We start from the raw sequence: 20,323 nt of genomic DNA on the forward strand, positions 1-20,323 counted from the left end.
CAGGTCCTACAGGCCCTAGTTTTGTTGCACCTGAGGGAACACACCTAATGTATTGTGAAAAGTGTTATGTAATATTTGTTATTGTATATAACTGCCTTAATGTTGCTGGAGCCCAGGAATCCACAATAAACACAAATACAACAATTCATGTTACAAGTCTCGTAAGTGGGGAGGAAATGAAGGGGCTGAGCTGAGTCACATTAAGACGTTTCTCACAACAATTAACACAACCCCATGCAGTGGGAAAATATACAGCAGAAAATAGCTCAACTGAACCGACTGTTACTATGGCGCAGTTAGAAAAGATGCATGTTGCAATTCGTTTGACACATCCATTGTGTTATTGACTGGTTTGACCACATGGAAGTGGGCTCACGGTCTGCCCGTTTACAATGTGGTTTCATCAACGCTGTTTTTCACACCAGCACAGAACCTGACTGACATTTCTTCATTCCTTTTCCCACTTTTCTTTTGTCATATCCATAGAACACAGCTCGTAGACAGTTGACAGTTTTAATGACACCTATATGATGATTATCCTACCTACATCATTGGCATGGTTCTATTTAGCTGCCCACAAACGTTAAGCAGAATATGTCATAAACAACAAGTACTGTAATGGTGCATTTTCTACACGAGGGACATCCTGTATGTGCTGCTGGCTGCGCATTCCTCTCGGCCATGCACGATGAATTGACTGAGTCTAATTAGGCATACTGTTTCTGTTGGGTGGGAGTAACATGCCCAGCTGCTTTTTTATGTGTGCTTTAGACTCCAGTGATTATCAACACTGGATACACCCCCACACACAGCAACAGCGACTGTATAACTGTCTGAATGTAGAGTGGGAGTCCTGGCACAGTCTAACGAAAAGCAATAATTGATTCAAGGGGAGCATATCTTCACCCTGGTATCTTGATGGGGGCCATATTGACGTTTACCTCGAAAGGATGTATCGTGATTAAATAAAATATGAGTGTTTAGATTCGGTTACCATGGGGATTTCAGACTCGGGTTCAGTGGGATTTATTGACTGCTGTGCTGCAATCTAAAACGCGTATAAATTAGTCAGCAATACAAGGACTGCATGCAATTAAAATATATTATCCCTCCCTCCTCCCTCTGTTTCTCACACACTGCTCCCAGTCAATACAGGTTTCTCCGTCAGAACATTGCCTACTTGGGGGTTACACACAAAGGATATGTTCCATTTATAGGTCTATGACCCTGTAAAGTACGCGAGGCAGTGTGGAAGGTTATGCATGAAAGGAGGTTGGACTGGCATTTACCTTCCGCTAGCCTGGGCCATTGGACAATAGTGACCTGACAGGCTGACATTCATTTCTGACTTTTGATGTACAGTCCAGTGCAGGTCTCCATACTAAGCACAGCATGTACAATGTGTACAATGACGTACTGATATAGCTGTATCTGAAGTCACCAGCCTAGCCAACGTTTCAGTGTGGCCTTTCTTTAGGTACAGGAAGTGCATGTCAGTGCATGTTCATGCTTTAAGCAGGTGCATCCTGCTGCTTGTGTGCATGTGTCAAGACAATGAAGAACACTATGGTCTGACAAAACGCAGTAGACTTACACTAGTACATGGTAAAGAACCGAGGATGCTGGAAAAGGACATAACAGCATCATACAAAGCGAGTCATCAACAGGGATGGTGTGAAGAGAGATCAAACCGGCTTGGGAAGTACACAGAGTCTCCATCAGAAGTGAGAAGAAAAGCACGCGTCTGATCATTACAGACAACCTCCAATTGATGTTCATTGCAAAAGGGTGCGAAGAGCAAAGTTTTTGCAAAAACAATATACAGTATATTTATATATATATCTTGGAGCTGTGGCGACCACTAACGAAGGCCTATTTCTTTTGATTTGGTCTGGCTAGTTTTAGGCACTGCTGGAGAACACACTAATGATCTGACTTTTTCAATTAAGCTGCTTGCTTCTCTAAACGGAGCCCAACACTGTGTTCCAGAACTAATTACAAGTCTATATGAGCTGGGGGCCTGTTGGGATGAAACAGCAGGGGCCTCACGGTACTGCTATTGGATCGGAAAGAAGTGAGCGAGAACACAATTAACCGACAGTGTGTTAGCAGCAGTGTTTTTAACACTTGTCTGGGACTAAGCCTCAAACTAGGGATTGGAAGACAAAGGAAGATATTTCTGAGCAGTAACAGTAGCTAATGTGCAGATATATGAAGAGCTCTTTATAAGGAGATTGCTCGATGCCTAATCACCCACACGGCAGGGAGACTTGAAGAGTGTCATTGAAGGTTGATGGAGAACGTCCTACAAAATGCACTAATCAGTTTTGATCTGAAAACCCTGTCATTTCTGAGAACACTTGTTTTAAATGTAACGTTGCTTCCGCTTTATACAAACGTCCAGCATTTCCACAAACCATCTTAACTTAATAACATGTATTCACATACAAACCCATCTTGCATGTACTTGAATCTGACTCTTATCACAACATGATCCCTTCGTAAGTCTACATCAAAGTGAATCAATCAAGTCTGTCATTCGTTAAATGTTAGCGCTTACGTCTGACTTGTGTCTGTATGCGCAGGGGCCAGGTTAACCTCTAAAGGTCGTTGGGGTACAAAGCTAACATATACAATTGTTTTAGATGGTCATACCATAGATCATTTAGCTATTTGATTTGGAATTTTACGACCCCTTTCGGTATCCCCAAAAATATATACTATAGCCTATAGAAATGCATTGAATGGCACAATCATAAATGTAAAAAAAAAATGTACTCATAAGGAATAAGGCTTTGAAGTGTCTGTCCTATATCTAGGAGATTTAAGAAAGCTCCGGATTTGTTTTCTTCTCACATAATTAAACCCCATATTTTTGGGACACAAATCTACCTCCATACTTCCATTCATTTGTATGGGTTATCTTCAGACTACTCCCGTGACACTTGTGGGGGTCATAGTTTGCAGGACAAACCGTAGCTCGACTACATTCCACCGCAGATGCGGAAGGCCGACACAGGCGCAATCATTGGATTGAGATTCAGCCAATGCAAACTGTTACCTCGAGCTTAATTTTACGGATTTTGATGGGGATTTTTAAAATGGTGTTACTTAGATTGACTCGCGGGTGTCAATAGACAGTTAAGGATTGTTCACTGACAAGAGTGAACTGCAAAATCTTCCTTTGTAGTTAGACTTGAAATACTTCAAACTTGATTCAAACTCATTAACAAAAAAAGCAAAGCTGTTCTAATACAATCCACAACAAGTCAATCAAGAGTTTGATTCTGATTCTCAAGATTTGATTCTGTAGTAATGTTCCAATTAATCACCTCAATCTGGAAGCCTGAACTGTTATTCAGACAACAGCCACACTCTCCAAAGTTCACCTCCAGGACCATTATCAAAGGCTTTGTCTGAAACTGCTGTCATCTCACAACCAGGTTTGAGAATCTCCTCCTCACACGAGCAAATGATTCTCTCACTCTGCTGGTCATGGACTGCAGTACTAGGTAGGTTACAGGCCTGATTTAGGTGTCCTATTCTAGAGCCAATATTCTATAAGAGGTTCCCAGTGGTCAAGCAGTAGAACACTTGAAGTGCAGGTACCAGTACGGGTGAGAACCAGCCCACTTCAAGCAACGCTCACAATGCCAGCGGATTAAGACTGCCACCTTCAGTTGAAGCTGTGCCAGTCAAACACTGCAGATGTTTTATTTATTGTAACTCTACTTTGTGGGTAACACATTATAGTGAAGTATAGTTTAATAGGATATTAAGTATTTCATAAAGTGTTGTTAGTTTATAGTGTTAAAAGTGTTAGATTTAAAATCAGTCAACACATTTGAATGACTACAGGTAATGGAGAAGTTCAGGTTTATTACATGTATTCATTGTTGAAGTACCTTTAAATGATAACCGCACAACTCAGCACTAAGAAACAGGTCCGGGGTATTGAATATCTCCTAAAGTGAATTGCTGGTTGATGACATGTACAAATTATTATTATTATTATTTTTTTTTTTACATATTTACACAAAACGTTTCTATCCAAAGTGAGATGTGACATAGGAAACAGTTGAACAGAACATGGTTTGTAAGACGCTAAATAAAAATATAAAAGCAAGGCCTTGGTAACACTTGAGAATCACGTAGCGGATGACATGAGAGGATGGCAATAAAAGGCACTCTGTGATGGTCGTTATATACATTTCATTGACCATGAGGGGGGGGGGGGGGGGGAGTTCACTTTGGGGCTTTCACAGTAAGAATCACTGCCCTCCATTGGTAATACATACAGACAGTGAACATCTAATAATAATTATAACAAGTGAGACAAATTCTACATTGTAGCGTGACAGATGATGGCTGAGTACCAATATTGTCAAAGATCATGGAGTAAATGCCTCTCGCTATAAAACCATAAAGTACGGTTATTCAAATCTTTACACGGGAACAATAGAGGGTTGTCCACTACGTATGTTAACTTTATACAGATTCTTTAAAAATATCCATCTAAATAAATACAAAAACAGCATCTCAGAAAAGGAGATCGTCCTCTTATACGTGGTGTTGATACAGAACAACACCCAGCAATACAGCACTCTGATGAAAAATGTCCTTACCATCCTAATTCACAACTGTTGGCACATTCCGCCTTGCACTGACCCCCAGGCACAACGCCCAGGAACAGGGCTCTCCAACCCTGTTCCTGGACAGCTACCGTCCTGCAGGTTCCCTCCAACCCTAATCTAGCGCAAACGATTGTAGTCATTTGCTGATTGATGAGCTGAATCAGGTTAGTTACAGCTGGGGTTGGAGTGGAAACCTACATGGAGGGTAGCTCTCCAGGAACAGGGTTGGAGAGCCCTGCTCTAGAAAATTGTACAAGAGAATTCCACTTCAACACAGGGATTTGGAGAATAATAAAAGAGTACCCATGTGAATGAGGGTAAATAAAGAAGAGAAAAGGGGATGACAAACACATCGACTTCTACTGCTCTCTTTGGTGTATTGTGACCTATCAAAAAAAAAAAAAATAGATCATTCCATACTAAAGTTATTTCTAGAGACAATTTCTGCCAGGCACCAAATGTAGCTCTATAGAGCTATGAAAGGCTACAAGTCATTATTCAGCTGTATTTGTGATATATTTACTAGGTAAACATATACTATGTCCTTTCGTTGTCCAGTGTGAAACCATGGGGTCAGGAGCCTTTCTGGATACATGTGAACACACATTAGACGATCAACACTCTATTGAGCGCGGTAGTTACTTTGTGACAAGCTTCCGCACACAGACCCTTTCTCGACACAGACACCCGTGTATGAACCTTCAGGAGACTTCTACTATGGGCTCTGGTCTTAAAATGCCTAACAAAAGCTCTAGGCTGTAAATAGAATCTGGATCTGAACTGTCAGTAGCATGTACACAAATGGTTGTGATTATCTCTGATCAAAGACGTTATTTTCTGCCCTGATCTGCTACAATTAAGGCCGAAATGAAGGAAAATTCTAAGTTACTGAACATAGTGGGGATCAATTTAAGTTGGCAGATGTCTGCAGGTATGGGAATAATCATGTATTTAATGTGCATACATACGTACACTATGGGCAAAGTTAATAGACCTCAAGAGTACAGTACATTGGACACAGATCGAGCTACTGCTGGGGATGTCGCTTCCTAATTGAAAAACGCAAAACATGAATGCAGAATCAGTTAAGGGCAACCTCAAGAAGGCATTCCTTTTTCATTTTGCGCCAGTGACACTAATGCATAATACAATGATAAGTGCAGCACGATAACTCAATGCCACTTAACTTTAGAGGACTGGCAAAGGTTGAGTGTTCCTATTAAAAGCACTTGGTAGAACATGGGGGCTGTGTAATAGTTCCTACAATACTTGAAAAACAGCCCTGTCAAAACACTTGGATCTCGTCGAATTGGAACAGCGCCACCGCTTTAATAGGATTAAAACGACCGCCTTTTCAAATATTTAAATAGGTAATATAACACTTTATCGTTATGTTTTAAAAACAGACAATCTGTACACATCTGGTACCAAACACACATAAAAATGACACGCTTTTACATTAGAAAGGATACCTTCTGATACGTCATATCAAAAATAATATGCTGCTTTAGTAAGCAGATCCATAGCATTTTTCTTCTAGTCAAATTGTACAATGCTACATTACATTACACTCAGAAAGACACTGAAGGAGAGAATGTCAGCTTTTTGTTGTTGTTGTTGTCCAATGCTTTCCTACTCTGCCTGCACAATGCAGTGGCACGGAGCAGATATGAAAGCCTCGGGAGTCACAAGGGTCTACCACAGTGACCACTGCGCACTCGTCTCCTCATTCTCTCATCCCTTCATCCATTCCCTCCTGTAGCGACTTGCTCCGTACATTTTCTTCCCCTGCCAATCCTCCCTCTAGTCAAACACTTTCTCTCCGTCTCTCTCAAGTGAACAGCTCATCCGTCGATAGCGCCGCCGCAGGCCAACTTTGTGAACGTCTCCTTCCTCTCCACCTCCATGTCAATCAATCTTTTCCACTTTCCCAATGATCTTGTCCTCAAAGACGGGCAGGACGGCGTCATCTTCGCGTACCTCTTCGAACACCACCCCAAAGTCATTGCTTACCTTCTTGAAAAAATACCTAGAGTCGGTTGGATAGAGAACAGTTGCTTGTCAGTTCAAGTTCATTGAAAAAGCGTGATTTATTATGCACCAAATTTACACAAGACGAAAAAAATTGACTTTGGAATGTGGTTCATCCTTTTCCAGGTGACCAGAAACACAACAAAAACGTGATATTCAATTTCAAGGACTTCAGAGTTCAATAGACTAAAATGTTACATAACGTCATGCTGTAAATCTAGTTCCCTGTGCCTCACCAGGTAGAGTAGTGACCTCACCTGTAGCTTCCTTTCTTAGTCAGCAGCTCTTTGAACTGGCCCAGCATGACCATGCGACCTTTGGCCGACGTCCTGTACGGGATGGGCTCCCCACAGAAGTAGTAGGCCACCGTAATGTTCTCACACGCGGGCTTCTTCGTCACTTTATGTCTGCAAACAAACAAAGCAAGAGGTTCATTCAATTTGTCAGGTCAAGTTTTCCTTTCCTCTCAGTCAGAATCTGATGTAAGAAAACAAGATTTCAAGTCACTCATCCTCCCTCTTTACAACGTAGAAATGTTTTGGCTGTGACAGCCACCAGAGTTGCTATGCAGTGAATGACTGTTTAGGGGGCGAAGCATAATCAACCAGGGGGGCCGGGAACCCCTAGTGGGGGGCCTTAGTTTGATTTCCAGAGGTCTGCCAAAAAGGAGACAACCAATAAATGCAAAAATTTGTTTGACAAACAAATTCAAAAAATCGGTTTCATGATTGGAATACTTCATGAGCCACAATGTGAGACTTTACAGCATTGATTTCCTCTAAAATGCTATCAAATTGAGCACTCCCGGTACAGGTAATATTGCCCTAAGGACCTTGTCCAGGGAAAGTATTCATTTATCAGAGTTATTGGGGGTAATGTTGTTCCAGCAAGGAAATGCTCACAAGTTTAAATGAGATTGTGATGAAGAGGTGTTATGCCCAAATGCTACCAGCAGGGAGCAGGCTACTACAGTAAGTAGTGTTCCAACTGCATGCCCCTGGGCCTGTTGTTGGGTTTGATGGTGTGGGGTGAGGTGGTGGAGGCCCAGTGATAGGATGGGGTTGTAGAGGCCCAGGGGCTATGCCAGGATAGCCCAGCTTTCATCTGCTCCTTACTGCAGCTATCCTGTCCCCCTACATCACTAAAAACTGTCCATCGGAGGAAGAAGCCACGGGACATCAAACAAACAGCAGCTTCGCACAGAGAACATCAAAGCTCTGCGTTCTCGCCCCACGCAGCTTACAGTACACGCCTCTCCCTAGCTGCTGCCTCCTACTACCTCCCTCCCTGTCTTCCAGTTCTATCTTCCCCATCTCTCTCCACTTAATGTCATTCTAATCCCTCTCGTCCCACCAGTGTGAAGCCAAAGGTATGATCATTCTCACGGTCATCCACTGTTTTCACCCTCACCCTGCAGCTATGGATTACAGTCTGACTAAGAAATGGTTGAAGAGGCGAGACTGACTTTTCTAATCCCCACCCATACGTAAGCAAATAATCAGATCAAAGATGAATTTCTAATTGACAAAAAACTAAACTACACACATATGTTATTGTATAGGAAACTACTACTAGATTATGGGGATACAAGTATTAATGCCAGTAATCAAACATATACGCCTCTGTTAATCTCTATGGAGTCTAGTCATACAGACAGGCCTCTGCTTGGCTGTGCAGATACAGAGCAGTCGGGTCTGGATGCTGCTGGTGATAGACATGGGAGGTGGTGAGGTGGGGTGCTGCTGTGACCAATGGGAAGGGGGTTTGAGTGCTGCTGTGACCAATGGGGTGGCTGTTAAGGGCTACTGGGGTAAACCAGAGTGGACGTACTCGGACAGCTCCGTGTCAGAGACGGCAGGCACCACGGCGAGCGGTGGGAACAGGGCGGGCCTGGCGGCAGCGCGCCCCCGCTGTATCACTTCCCTCACATACCTGAAGGACCCAACAACCCTGGGAGTTAGACACGGACCAGCCACAGGGCCACACACACCAGGATACACACACCAGGGATCATGCACGGATGTGCAATGAAAACGTCAAACCAGGTTGGTCAGTGCATCACGCTACTCAAAATGGGGTTTGATCAGTGAGAAATGTGAAGAGGGGAAAAAAAGGGAAGAATATTTCATTCTTTAGAGGTCTGAGACCCCGTCATGCCTCAGCTCACCCCAACATTTGCTGTTTCAGCACAAACATTACTTTTCGATAACATTATTCCTTTTTTCCTGTATTATCAAAAGGATGAGTTTGGGGATTCAGTCACATGGCTGCCACAATCACTACAACAATACAACGGATGGCTAGACATGACCCGAAGAACCAGGCTGTGACAGAAACATCCCCCTTCCTCCCCAGGTAACGCAGACTCACCTCTGTTTGGTCTGTAAGGTCCCCGTCTTCTTCTTCTCCTCCTCCAGTCTCCTCCTAGCCTCCTCCAGCTGGGTGAGGGGATTGGGGGCCGGGTTGGGGGGCATGGTGGGGTCCTGGATGAAGGGGTGTGAGGGCTGCACATTGTTCCGCAGCTGGGCGCTGACCCACGGATGCACTGCCCCGGGACGCTCCACAGAGCTGGGCCGCGACACTTCGTGGCTCGACGGGGTCTTCTTGGACCCTGTGGTGCTCCTGGGAGACATCCTTGTCATTGTTTGACCCAAATGTACACGTACCCCCATAATACAGATCAGTGTTAATTCAAATGACTTGCATCACTGTGGTTGTACGTTACTGATTCCCTACGTGGGGAAGACCCATAAAGCCGGAACTCACCCGTAGGGGCTCTTCTTGTTACGGACCGCCTCTCCCTCCATCATCCACTGGAGGATCTTCTGGTTCCTCTCCACGTCCTCCGGAGGCACGGGCACCTCAAAGGTCCGCACCTCCTCAGCCTTCTTAAACGGCCGCTTCGATAGCGTGCTACCTTTGCTACTACGGAAATTGCGTGATAAAAATGACAATGACGTTAATGGCAAGTGTAAAAAAAATATATAATAATAAAAAAAGTATAATAAAAAACATCGGAGACATGGAAGAACTAAAAACATAATTCAAAGAGACATGAAGGGGCTGTGTGTCTCTGTGTGTACCTGTAGCCCATAGGATCAATCGGGCTGGGGCCCATGCCGTCAGCATAGTTGCGAGACTTGGACCCATAGTTGTGCTGCTCCATCCCCCAGTGGAAGTTACCATTGACCCTCGTGGCTGCGTCAGCCTCCACCTGCTCTTTGGGCTTCCCTCCGGCCGGGTGGTGGATGTGGTGCACGTGTTTGTGGTGGTATTGCTGGCTGGCAGCTTCTCCCTTGGGCCCCTGCCGAGCTGGGTGTTTGCCCGGGCCTGTGGGCAGTGGCATCCCAGGTCCGGGCACCTTGCCACCTGCAGGGAAGCCGTCGGGTGAACGGGACTTGGGAGAGTGGCGGCCGGTGCCCGGGGACTGGCAGCCGGGGGTCTTCATGACTCGCTGGACGTGGTCGTCCAGGATGCTCTCGGGGTTCTCCTCGTGGGCGTCAGGACGCAGTGCCAGGCCATTGTAGCCGATGTCAGAGTAGCGGGGGTTGTTGTAGTGCTGTGGGTGGGCACCAGGGGGCAGTCTGTGACTGGAGAACGAGGTGGATGTGGAGATGTCTGCATCCTCACCCTCTTCCTCCTTCCAGAAAGAAAAATAAATGATCATTAAATATACTGCAGATGGTTACTACCCAACTCAACAGCAATACTACAAGTTGACATATCAGAGACCACGTCAGTATATAATACACAAATATATCCTACACATTAATTTGTGCTGTACATCGAGACATATCGCAATTACAACCCACATGTATGAGCTTCAGTGTCTGGTCATTTCCCAAGAAAATAAATGGAGCCCCAACTCACCACATTGTGAAAGAACAACTGCTAAAGTCATTTCAAAAGGCAAAAGGCAATTTGTTCCAATCAGTCACACCAGCAGATGGCACACTTCCACGAGACCATGTGTTAACACGTGCCGTGGCATTATCACGGCTCTGCTGCAGAGGCAATGTTCTTCCTCTGTGGTGCAAAGCTATTTCGCTCTACATCACGTCTGCCAGCATAATCTTACCGCTCAATAGACCCTTGATTTTTACTACAATTAAATAGCTCGATATATTTCAAGCTATTATATTGCTATGTACTAGTTCCTAGACAAAAGGCGCAGTCAGCCATAGTAACTAACTGTATGATGCGTACAGCCATAGTAACTAACTGTATGATGCGTACAGCCATAGTAACTAACTGTATGGCGCGCACAGCCATAGTAACTAACTGTATGGCACACACAGCCATAGTAACTAACTGTATGACACCTACAGCCATTTCACCAGGTCTGTCTCTGTAACAAACTGAATTGCTAAGGATTTGTGGACTCGGTCTTCCACTCCCCTAACTAAAACACATCAGCCCCCATTGGCTCCTCACCGCCTCACCCTTCCCACACACCTTTGATGGCATTTCAACGTGGGAATCAGTGGCAAATAACAGTGGGCAATTTATGTGGTGGAGGCTTTGATGCTCACTCCAGGTAGAGGAATCCTGGGCGGGAGCGAAGGACTTTTTGACGAGGGTCTGACTGGCGCGAGCAGATACTGGCCTGGCTCTCGGTCTCTGGCTCAGAGCAGCTGTGCAGGCCATTGCTCTGCACTCTCAGTTACCCTGTTCGTGCCAAAATGAGGCCAGATCCAGACCTGCTGAGCCCATCCTGCTAAAAGGCATCTACTAATGAATGTGATGTACCGAGTCTCTCTCACTCACTCTCACCTCAGGGAAGTGGAATGTACTGCTGCTATTGAACATGTAAATTATACATTAGGTGGGCCAATATTCAGAGCGTTGAAAAGTCAAGTGAAAAACGCCTATTAAGTTATTTCTCTATCCGTGGCAACAATGCATTGATCCTAAAGGTTCTGTATAATTTACGACTAACTATTTCATCAGTCAACAGCAATATGACAGGCTATCCTGCTCTATTGACCCGTTCCTTTCAGACACTACTGAGGGAGTATGCCTAGACCGCATGTGACCTCTCCATCAATCAACATTGGATTGAGGCCACATTCAGCGAGATCAGGGTGTAAGTCTGTGGATGATTACCAGGTCAGAGAGCAGTGGAGAGGAATGGAAGGGGTACTAGCTTATCTTTGATTTAGGTAAGAATATCAGTTAATAGAGTCACTATTTGACACTCCCGTCTGCCACCAGCTCTTAATAAAGAGAAACCTACTGTTCCATGATGGCGGCTCCTCTTACATATGGGCCAAACGACATAAAATATCTGCCTTGAGACGTAAGACCTGGCTCTGTGTACCGAAAGAGATTCCATTTGCGGTGAGCGCAGGCATTTCTTCACGCTCCAACTGACTTCAAACAAAGTCATTACAGTGCGCCAGGCTCAAAAGTGGCTCAGGCTGTCTACAGGTGTTCCATCTGATGCCAGAGACAAAAAGGGATCCAGGATAACAGAGCCACACTTCTATCAATGATTCATAATGGAATAATGTCGGTTTCCTTTGAATGACTCAACCAGGTCCTTTCAAACAACAGAGGTATTACAGTGTACCTTATGACAGACAACCAGACAAACGGCTGTGAAGAACATGGTAAGAGGTTGTTAAGAGGATGATGGGTGGGTGTATAGAGTAGTATTGCGCCCCACCAGGGAGGGGGATCACACCGACAAGCATGGCGGTACTTCTGTGGACAACAACGTACCAATCGGACTCTCTTCAGCCGCTCCTCCAGTTTCTCCTGGGCCTCCCTCTCCCTCAGCACTGCCTCCAGCCGGCTGATCAGATCCGCCGCAAACTTCTCCGGCTCCACGTGAATGTCCTTTGGTATCCGGTTGGTGCGCTAACAGAGGGGGGAAACACACAATTTCCAGTTCATTTCAAATTGTACCGGTAGCCATTTGCCGATAACATTGTTGCCGTTTTCTCCGGGGGGGGGGAAGGATAAACCCCGTTGCCACGGCGCTGTTCTGTTGATAGAACAGAAGGGAGAAAATGAAAAAAAAAAAACGTGAGGAAAGACTTATCAAACACGTCTACGGTTTATCAGGGAAACGCTAACAGGGGACCTGTCATGGAAATTAAGGTGCCAAAACAATAACCTCAAACCAGAGTCAAGAAGACTACTGCTTAGCAGCTAATGTGGTACCTACAAGGGCTGATTTGACATGGTTTACGGCTTTGAATAGGCGGATATAGGCTGCTTACGCAGAATGTATGATGTGAGCCGCAGGCATTCAACAAAGCATAAGATAGTCAAATATCAGCCATAAACAACTTTTGTTGGTCAGTGACTTATAATAGCAGTTAAAAAAAACAACAACAAAAAACGCCGAAATCAATCTCCAGATCGACCCGTCGCAGCGTGACACCGTGCCCCACTTGCCTGGATAAATAAAGGTTAACAGCGTCTGAGCTACACGCCACGTCTGGAAAAACACAGCGAAAGCCCACTGGTACACCACAGACCAGACTTCATCTCTAAAAAGGTGATTGTCCATTCAAAAGAATCCCCATCATTTCATGTTTAAATCACAGGCAGCAGAGTGAAGTACATTTTCATCAAAAGGAAGATGCTGGGAATATGCAGCTCTTAGCTGGTATTTCCAACACAACTCAAGCCTGTAAGGTGCATTGTTGTAGTAATATAGCCTAAATATTGTAGAGGGACGTTTTACTCAGGGCCCCACTGAAGCACACAGGATATGTCCACATGCTGATTACAAAGCCGGAGATTTCTCCAGCTCTGACTGCTATTTTCTCTTTGAATTTGGTTTCAGTTGGATTCATATTAATTTTACCCAACACAGACAAAGCTTTACACACAAAAAGCCCAGAGTAGCTTTATGGCCATTAGAAGACCTGGCTGTAGAAATTATTTCTCTACTGTGGCTATTACCCTCTATTAGCGATGAGTGTACACAGAGCGTACAAAACATTAGGAATTACCGTCCTAATATTTAGTTGCACCCCCTTTTGCCCTCAGAACAGCCTCAATTCATCAGGGCATTGACTACAAGGTGTCAAAGAGATCCACAGGGATGCTGGCCCATTTTGACCCCAATGCTTCCCACAGTTGTGTCAAGTTGGCTGGATGTCCTTTGGGTGGAGGACCATTCTTGATACACAGAGGAAAGAAACTGTTAAGCGTGAAAAACCCAGCGGGGTTGCAGTTCCTGATCCAAACTGGTGTGCCTGGCACCTACGACCGTACCCTGTTCAAAGGCAATTCAATATTTGTCTTGCCCAGTCACCTTCTGAAGTGGCACATATACACAATCCACATAATCTATAGTCACCTATAGTCACTGATTGAAGTGGGTTTAACAATGACATCAACAAGGGTTGATCGCTTTCACCTGGATTCACCTGGTCATTCTGTCACGGAAATAGGTATTTCTAATGTTTTGTACACTCAGTGTATGCAGTGCATTCAGAAAGTATTCAGACCCCTTACTTTCTCCACATTTTGATACGTTAGAGTTGTTATAAAATGTATTACATTTTTCTCATCAATCTACTCACAATACCCCATAATGACAAAGCAAAAACAGTTTTTCAGATTTTTATTTTTTATTTATTTTAAAAACTGAAATATCACAGTTACATAAGTATTCAGACCCTTTACTCAGTACTTTGTTGAAGCACCTTTGGCAGTGATTACAGCCTCGAGTCTTCTTGGGTATGACGCTACAAGCTTGGCACACCTGTATTTGGGGAGTTTCTCCCATTCTTCTCTGCATATCCTCTCAAGCTCTGTCAGGTTGGATGGGAAATGTCGCTGCACAGCTATTTTCAGGTCTCTCCAGATGTTCGATCGGGTTCAAGTCAGGCTCTGGCTGGGCCACTCAAGGACATTCAGAGACTTGTCCCAAAGCCACTTCGGCGTTATCTTGGCGGTGTGCTTAGGGTCATTGTCCTGTTGGAAGGTGAACCTTCATCCAAGTCTGAGGTCCTGAGAGCTCTGGAGCAGGTTTTCATCAAGGATCTCTCTGTACTTTGCTCCGTTCATCTTTCCCTCATTCTTGACTAGTTTCCCAGTCCCTGCCGCTGAAAAACATCCCCACATGATGCTGCAACCACCATGATTCACAGTAAGGATGGTGCCAGGTTTCCTCCAGGTGTGTCGATTGGCATTCAGGCCAAAGAGTTCAATATTGGTTTCATCAGTCCAGAGAATGTTGTTTATCATGGTCTGAATGTCCTTTAGGTGCCTTTTGGCAAACTCCAAGAAGGCCGTCATATGCCTTTTACTGAGGAGTGGCTTCCGTCTGGCCACTCTACCATAAGGCCTGATTAGTGGAGTGCTGCAGGGATGGTTGTCCTTCTGGAAGGTTCTCCCATCTCCAGAGGAACTCTGGAGCTCTGTCAGTGGCCATCGGGTTCTTGGTCACCTCCCTGACCAAGTCCCTTCTCCCCCAATTGCTCAGTTTGGCCGGGTACCCAGCTCTAGGAAGAGTCTTGGTGGTTCCAAACTTCTTCCATTTAAGAATGATAGAGGCCACTGTGTTCTTGAGGACCTTCTTTTCTACCAACAGTTTTGATACCCTTCCCCAGATCTGTGCCTCGACACTATCCCGTCTCTGAGCTTTACGGACAATTCCTTCGACCTCATGGCTTGTTTTTTACTCTGACATGCACTTTCAACTGTGGGACTTTATATAGACAGGTGTGTGCCTTTCCAAATCATGTCAAATCAATAGAATTTACCACAGGTGGACTCCAATCAAATTGTAGAATCATCTCAAGGATGATCAATGGAAACAGGATGCACCTGAGCTCAAGTTCAAATCCCATTGCAAAGGGCCTGAATACTTATGTAAATAAAAGTATTTCCATTCTTGATTTTTAATATATTTGCAAAAATGTAATTATTATGTAGATTGATGAGGATAATTGTTCTATTTAATCCCTTTTAGAACATGCCTGTAACGTAACAACACGTGGAATGTCTGAATACTTTCCAAATGCACTGTACGTCTCTCCATTACCACTGCAGTATGTGTCAGGGACTAATCCATTAGACAAAAATGGAACAATCGAGGACAAGACAGACAGCGTTTCCATTATTCTGCGATGCATAGTTCGTTTCTTTATTATTCTGTATTCCGAAAAACAGAAGTCGATGAAAAAATATATATATTCTACACAAAAACATAAATGCATCCTAATGTGAGGGAGAGAGTCTTGTTAAACAGGACTCTTGACTCCGAGGCCCAATTAGGATGGGAGTTCTCCTGTAGGGAGCTGCAGAGGAATGCAGGGAGGCGGGACTGCCACAGTGGAGAAACACTGCTGTCTGATGAGCTTCAACACAGACAGACAGCTGAGGGCGGGGGACAGCACCAGGCACAGTTTAGAAAGCACAAGCCTCACTATGAGCTATTCACACAACCTACACGGGCCCAGAGAGAGATGCAGTCAGGCATCTTACAAACGCAGGAAGGTGGAGAGATGGGAACATTTGAGAGAGACTGATGGTTCTAGAATACCAGGTTACAGCCATGTCAGCAGTCTTTGATGAGCGAGGGGGTTCTTGCAGGTATGTGTACGTACTTGTTTGTGTAGGGGGGTGCAGGTAAACCAAGGTTAACTTACAGGAATATGAGGTAGTGGCACACGGCCATTTGCTTTGGCACTTTCGTGCATCTCTCGTCGATGCTGTTTGCGATATTTGTATGGTGGAACCCCATCTCTGGAACAAAAACAAAAAGGACAATTTTACACACATATTCAAAACTAGAAAACTCATAGGTTATTTTGAAGCTGGTGTGGACACCAACACGAAGAACTGTTTTATCCCAAGTCTCAGTGGCCCTGCTGGGTTTGCCTCGTCTGTGCCAGGAGCTGTGGAACAAACAGCAGATAATGGCCTCTAATCTAACCTGCTTCAGACACACGTTTTTGTCCTGCTGAGCAGCCTTTGATGATTCTTGAACATGCGTTCCCCCGCGCCATCTCTGAACTTACAGCACCTGTTCCGGTCTTCTCTGGCTTCCCTCTGCCAACACATCCTAGCTCGATTTACTCTAAAAGGAAACAGTCTGCTTCCCGCTAAGGCGGAAGAAAGAGGATTGCTGCGCTAAATAACAGCTTGTGTCCAAAATGGGATCCTCCAAAGGTGCTGCTTATACATTTACCCTGAAACAAACCGTTGTCAGGCAATGTGGGTATGTCATATAAGACGTAGGCTATAACATTTGATTTTTTATTCATTGTGGACCGACTCCTTTAACACAATTATGAGAGCCTGTCAAAATCTACTCAACCTTTTACCGTCAATTCTCCACCATTTCCTCAGAATTCCGGGAAACTTGATTTAAAAAGGGTAACAGGTCCATGCCTTCAAATGCTCCAAATACTTTGGCCCTGTCATACCTCCCAGTTTATAGCTCTATAATTAGCATAAGTAATGACATTTAGCAGCGATCATTCGCGTGGGTAATGAACAGACGGCTGTTCTCTGAGGAGAGGAGCAGAGAGAGATGTGTTGCTGCTCCCAGTGACACACAGACAGACAGGCGGAAATGGCACCATGGCACCAGTCTGCGTGCAGCAGGAGGCACTAGTCAGACTAGGGCCCTATTCATTCGGCACCAAACGGAAGAAAACATACTCAAAAAGAGGGACTACCTGAACTTGTTCAATGAGAAACCGGTTTCTGTTTTCTGTGGCAAAACATTTGGCTACTGTGTGCCCTAATGAATACGACCCAGGTAGAGCTCAGATATACTGGGCATGGGTGAAATTGAAAATAACACACTCTCACTATTGTTTTCTATACCCACACACTCACATGCCATAAAATTGTTTGTGACGGTCCTCATGCTGAATAGCAAGGAACAGGGAAGCTAACCTTCATTCTCGAAGGATATCTGCCCTTACTTCTGGTATGTACTATTACAGTTTGACCGATTGTGTGTGTGTGTGTGTGTGTGTGTGTGTGTGTGTGTGTGTGTGTGTGTGTGTGTGTGTGTGTGTGTGTGTGTGTGTGTGTGTGTGTGAGTGTGTGTGTGAGTGGGAGGTGATGCGGAGGCTGTGCGAGTACATACACACTGCTGTCGGTCAGGGAGAGTGTGTCTACGTCGCTGGCACTGGACATGCTCTGCTGCTCGCTGTCGTTGGCGCTGGTGGCAGGGGCCATGGCGTAGCCCGTGTTGACATAGTACGGGTTGACAGGCTCCCGCCACGGCACGCGTCTGGAAGAAACGCCAACATTCAGAGAGACAGCATTAAGGCAAAGTCATTAACAATACACAGCACGTGATATAACACAATCAATGATGTCAGAGTGTATTAGCACCATTAAACAATAGAGTCAGGTTCACATGAGACACACGCAAGTACATTTCACGAAGATTATTGCACTGTATTATCATAGCATTAAAAGGGAAGGACGTTGTTAGTTGTTCTGGATAAGAGCCGATAAGAACTGAGTGACAATGTAAATGTCATTTAGATATAAAACAAAACGAACATTTCCAAATAAGACTACTGTAGTATCTCTGTAGTATCTCTGTAGTAATACACGCCTTTCACACCAAACCACCCATATTGACATAATGAATATCCTTCAGAGGGTTTCTACGGGTAGGTACAGTAGAGATGATGATTTAACTCTTATTGGAGGCATCGCATCACCACAGCCTCCATCGTTGACTCAACCTCCCTCAACTGCTCCCTTCACATGCATTATAGATCTGGGTAGGCCTCTGTTCTCTTCATCTTTAAACTGAAAAAGATCCCTAAAGTGGTCCGTGCGTGGTCCCTCCCTGGGAACTCTGAAGCTCTCAGTCTTACCAGAGACCAAACCAAAACCCAGGCTACTTCTGACTGGCTATCAGTCAGCCCATATTCTAGCCCAAACAAAAGAGAAAGAAAATCTTTTGCGAAGTGGTAAATCAGTTTGGGATTAAGAGAAGAATGGAGAGCGGTTGAAGAATGTCTTTTCGTTCTACATTCTGTAAGTAAAGGGATGAGATTCTAATATGTCTAGAGATGACAAATTACAATTGGTTCTCTTTGAGAAGCAATGGCAGTCGTAACGGAAGATGGCATATGTGTCATAACTAGACTGCCAATCTATCGAATAAAATGACGATATAAACTAGATTTCCATGCGAATATTCCTAAATCCACAAAGTGATCACGTGCATTTTTCCACCAAGCTGAATAGTCACGGATGTCATTTTAAAAATCAGCGCATGATGACGTAGTGCACACAAAAAAGATGCAATTTTCGGCTTCCCGGATAAAATGTCAATGTTTAACGTGATTCCTCCCATCGCATTTTCAACTCTACCGACAGTTCCGCCACAAAAACGTCTTGCGTTAAATAGCTAAATGTGACTAGTCTGGTCTTGATGCTTTAGCCAACATCGAGTAGGCTCTGCGGTAGGCTAGTCTACATGATGATATCACAGAGAATATCTTTTTTATTTGGTCAAAACGGCAGTCAAAGCATCGATCAATCAAAGTCACCAGAATAAGACCCTCGACATTTATTGGAAAGGAGCATCAAGATCACCGTGCACTTTCACCTCCCTGTGAAGTTCATCGTAACTTATTTCCTCAGTAGCCTAATAAAAAGTGTGTTGTTTCCTGAGTCGTAGTAGGAGGACCACACACACACACACACACACACACACACACGTGAACGAGTGACTCCAAGTTTACTTTGATATGATGGCTATTACACATTTGCACATAAAGGCATTTCCACCACCATTTCTCACCTAATAACCTTTTTACTGAAACAAAAAGATCCCACCATGTCAAACTAACAACGTATCTGTCAGCGTTTAGAAAATTGTACTGAAACTTCCTGTTTCCATCACAGCTGTTATTTGATTTTTTTTAATACTGTATGACTTTACTCACATACAATGTATGGATGGAAACGTGGTTATTGGCTATAAATGACAGGACCGAGGCTAGTGGTACTGCCGTCACATTCCGACAGGATCATATCAAGGCGATGTTCAACTATTTGGCAAAGAGCAATAAAAGTAAGAGACTATTCCTCGACAATCCCGGAGGCAAATTTCCCCAAGAGAAAAAAAAACAAGACAGAAACGTGCCTCACTTCCTATTCAACATAACATGGAAATAAATACAGGTCTAATCTTCGTAAAGAACAGGTGTACAGCCATGCTTTCTGAACAGAGTCCTGTCCATCAACCATAAGTCCTATCAGCTTTTATCACTGGAAAAGAGATTACAGTTGAATACTAAAGCACTCTAGTCATTAAATGATGCTTATGGCCTTTTTACATTTTCGGTCCATAAGCACTGTCAGCTGTAAGCCATTACATAATCTGCCCTTCAAAGGAAGTCTACTGAATTACCCATGGCGAACATGCATGACATTTGCTTTCAGCTTACAACCCAAATCTAACAAAAACATGAAATGTCATAACGTGAACAACTAAGAAAAGGGAAAAAGCTCAGATAAGTACTTCATTTGGAATAGTCAGCAATTTTACAAAAAAAAAGTGAGTTTCCATTGAAGTCAAAAATGACTCAATATAAAAAAATAAAAAAGTTGAGTAGTAAAAAAAAAAGAAAAATAAAATCGATTCACTTCTCAAAACAGAGACTCTGAGGAGAACACTTCTTTGCTCCGGATGCTCTAAAAAA

The 20,323-nt window shown here is 44.1% G+C and overlaps 1 protein-coding gene across 5 annotated transcripts in view; it reads right to left on the bottom strand.

Moving 5' to 3' along the window:
* Nucleotides 1–3,859: 3,859 nt before the first annotated feature.
* LOC118365311 (axin-1-like) overlaps nucleotides 3,860–20,323 on the bottom strand; it is a 30,818-nt gene continuing 14,354 nt past the window's right edge. For 4 of the 5 annotated variants that reach the window (XM_052518751.1, XM_052518750.1, XM_052518749.1 and 1 more), the window contains exons 3-10: nucleotides 17,737–17,883; nucleotides 16,283–16,379; nucleotides 12,390–12,527; nucleotides 9,749–10,305; nucleotides 9,432–9,590; nucleotides 9,036–9,287; nucleotides 6,923–7,072; nucleotides 3,860–6,663 (exon numbers count right to left, since the gene is read on the bottom strand). In XM_052518751.1, coding sequence (XP_052374711.1) covers nucleotides 6,543–6,663; nucleotides 6,923–7,072; nucleotides 9,036–9,287; nucleotides 9,432–9,590; nucleotides 9,749–10,305; nucleotides 12,390–12,527; nucleotides 16,283–16,379; nucleotides 17,737–17,883 — 1,621 coding nt within the window. In that variant the 3' untranslated portion in view covers nucleotides 3,860–6,542. The remainder of the gene's footprint in view (nucleotides 6,664–6,922; nucleotides 7,073–9,035; nucleotides 9,288–9,431; nucleotides 9,591–9,748; nucleotides 10,306–12,389; nucleotides 12,528–16,282; nucleotides 16,380–17,736; nucleotides 17,884–20,323) is intronic. The other variant, XM_052518752.1, reaches the window with a different exon arrangement.

Source organism: Oncorhynchus keta, chromosome 5 (assembly GCF_023373465.1).
Source record: "Oncorhynchus keta strain PuntledgeMale-10-30-2019 chromosome 5, Oket_V2, whole genome shotgun sequence".
NCBI classification, from domain to species: domain Eukaryota; kingdom Metazoa; phylum Chordata; class Actinopteri; order Salmoniformes; family Salmonidae; genus Oncorhynchus; species Oncorhynchus keta.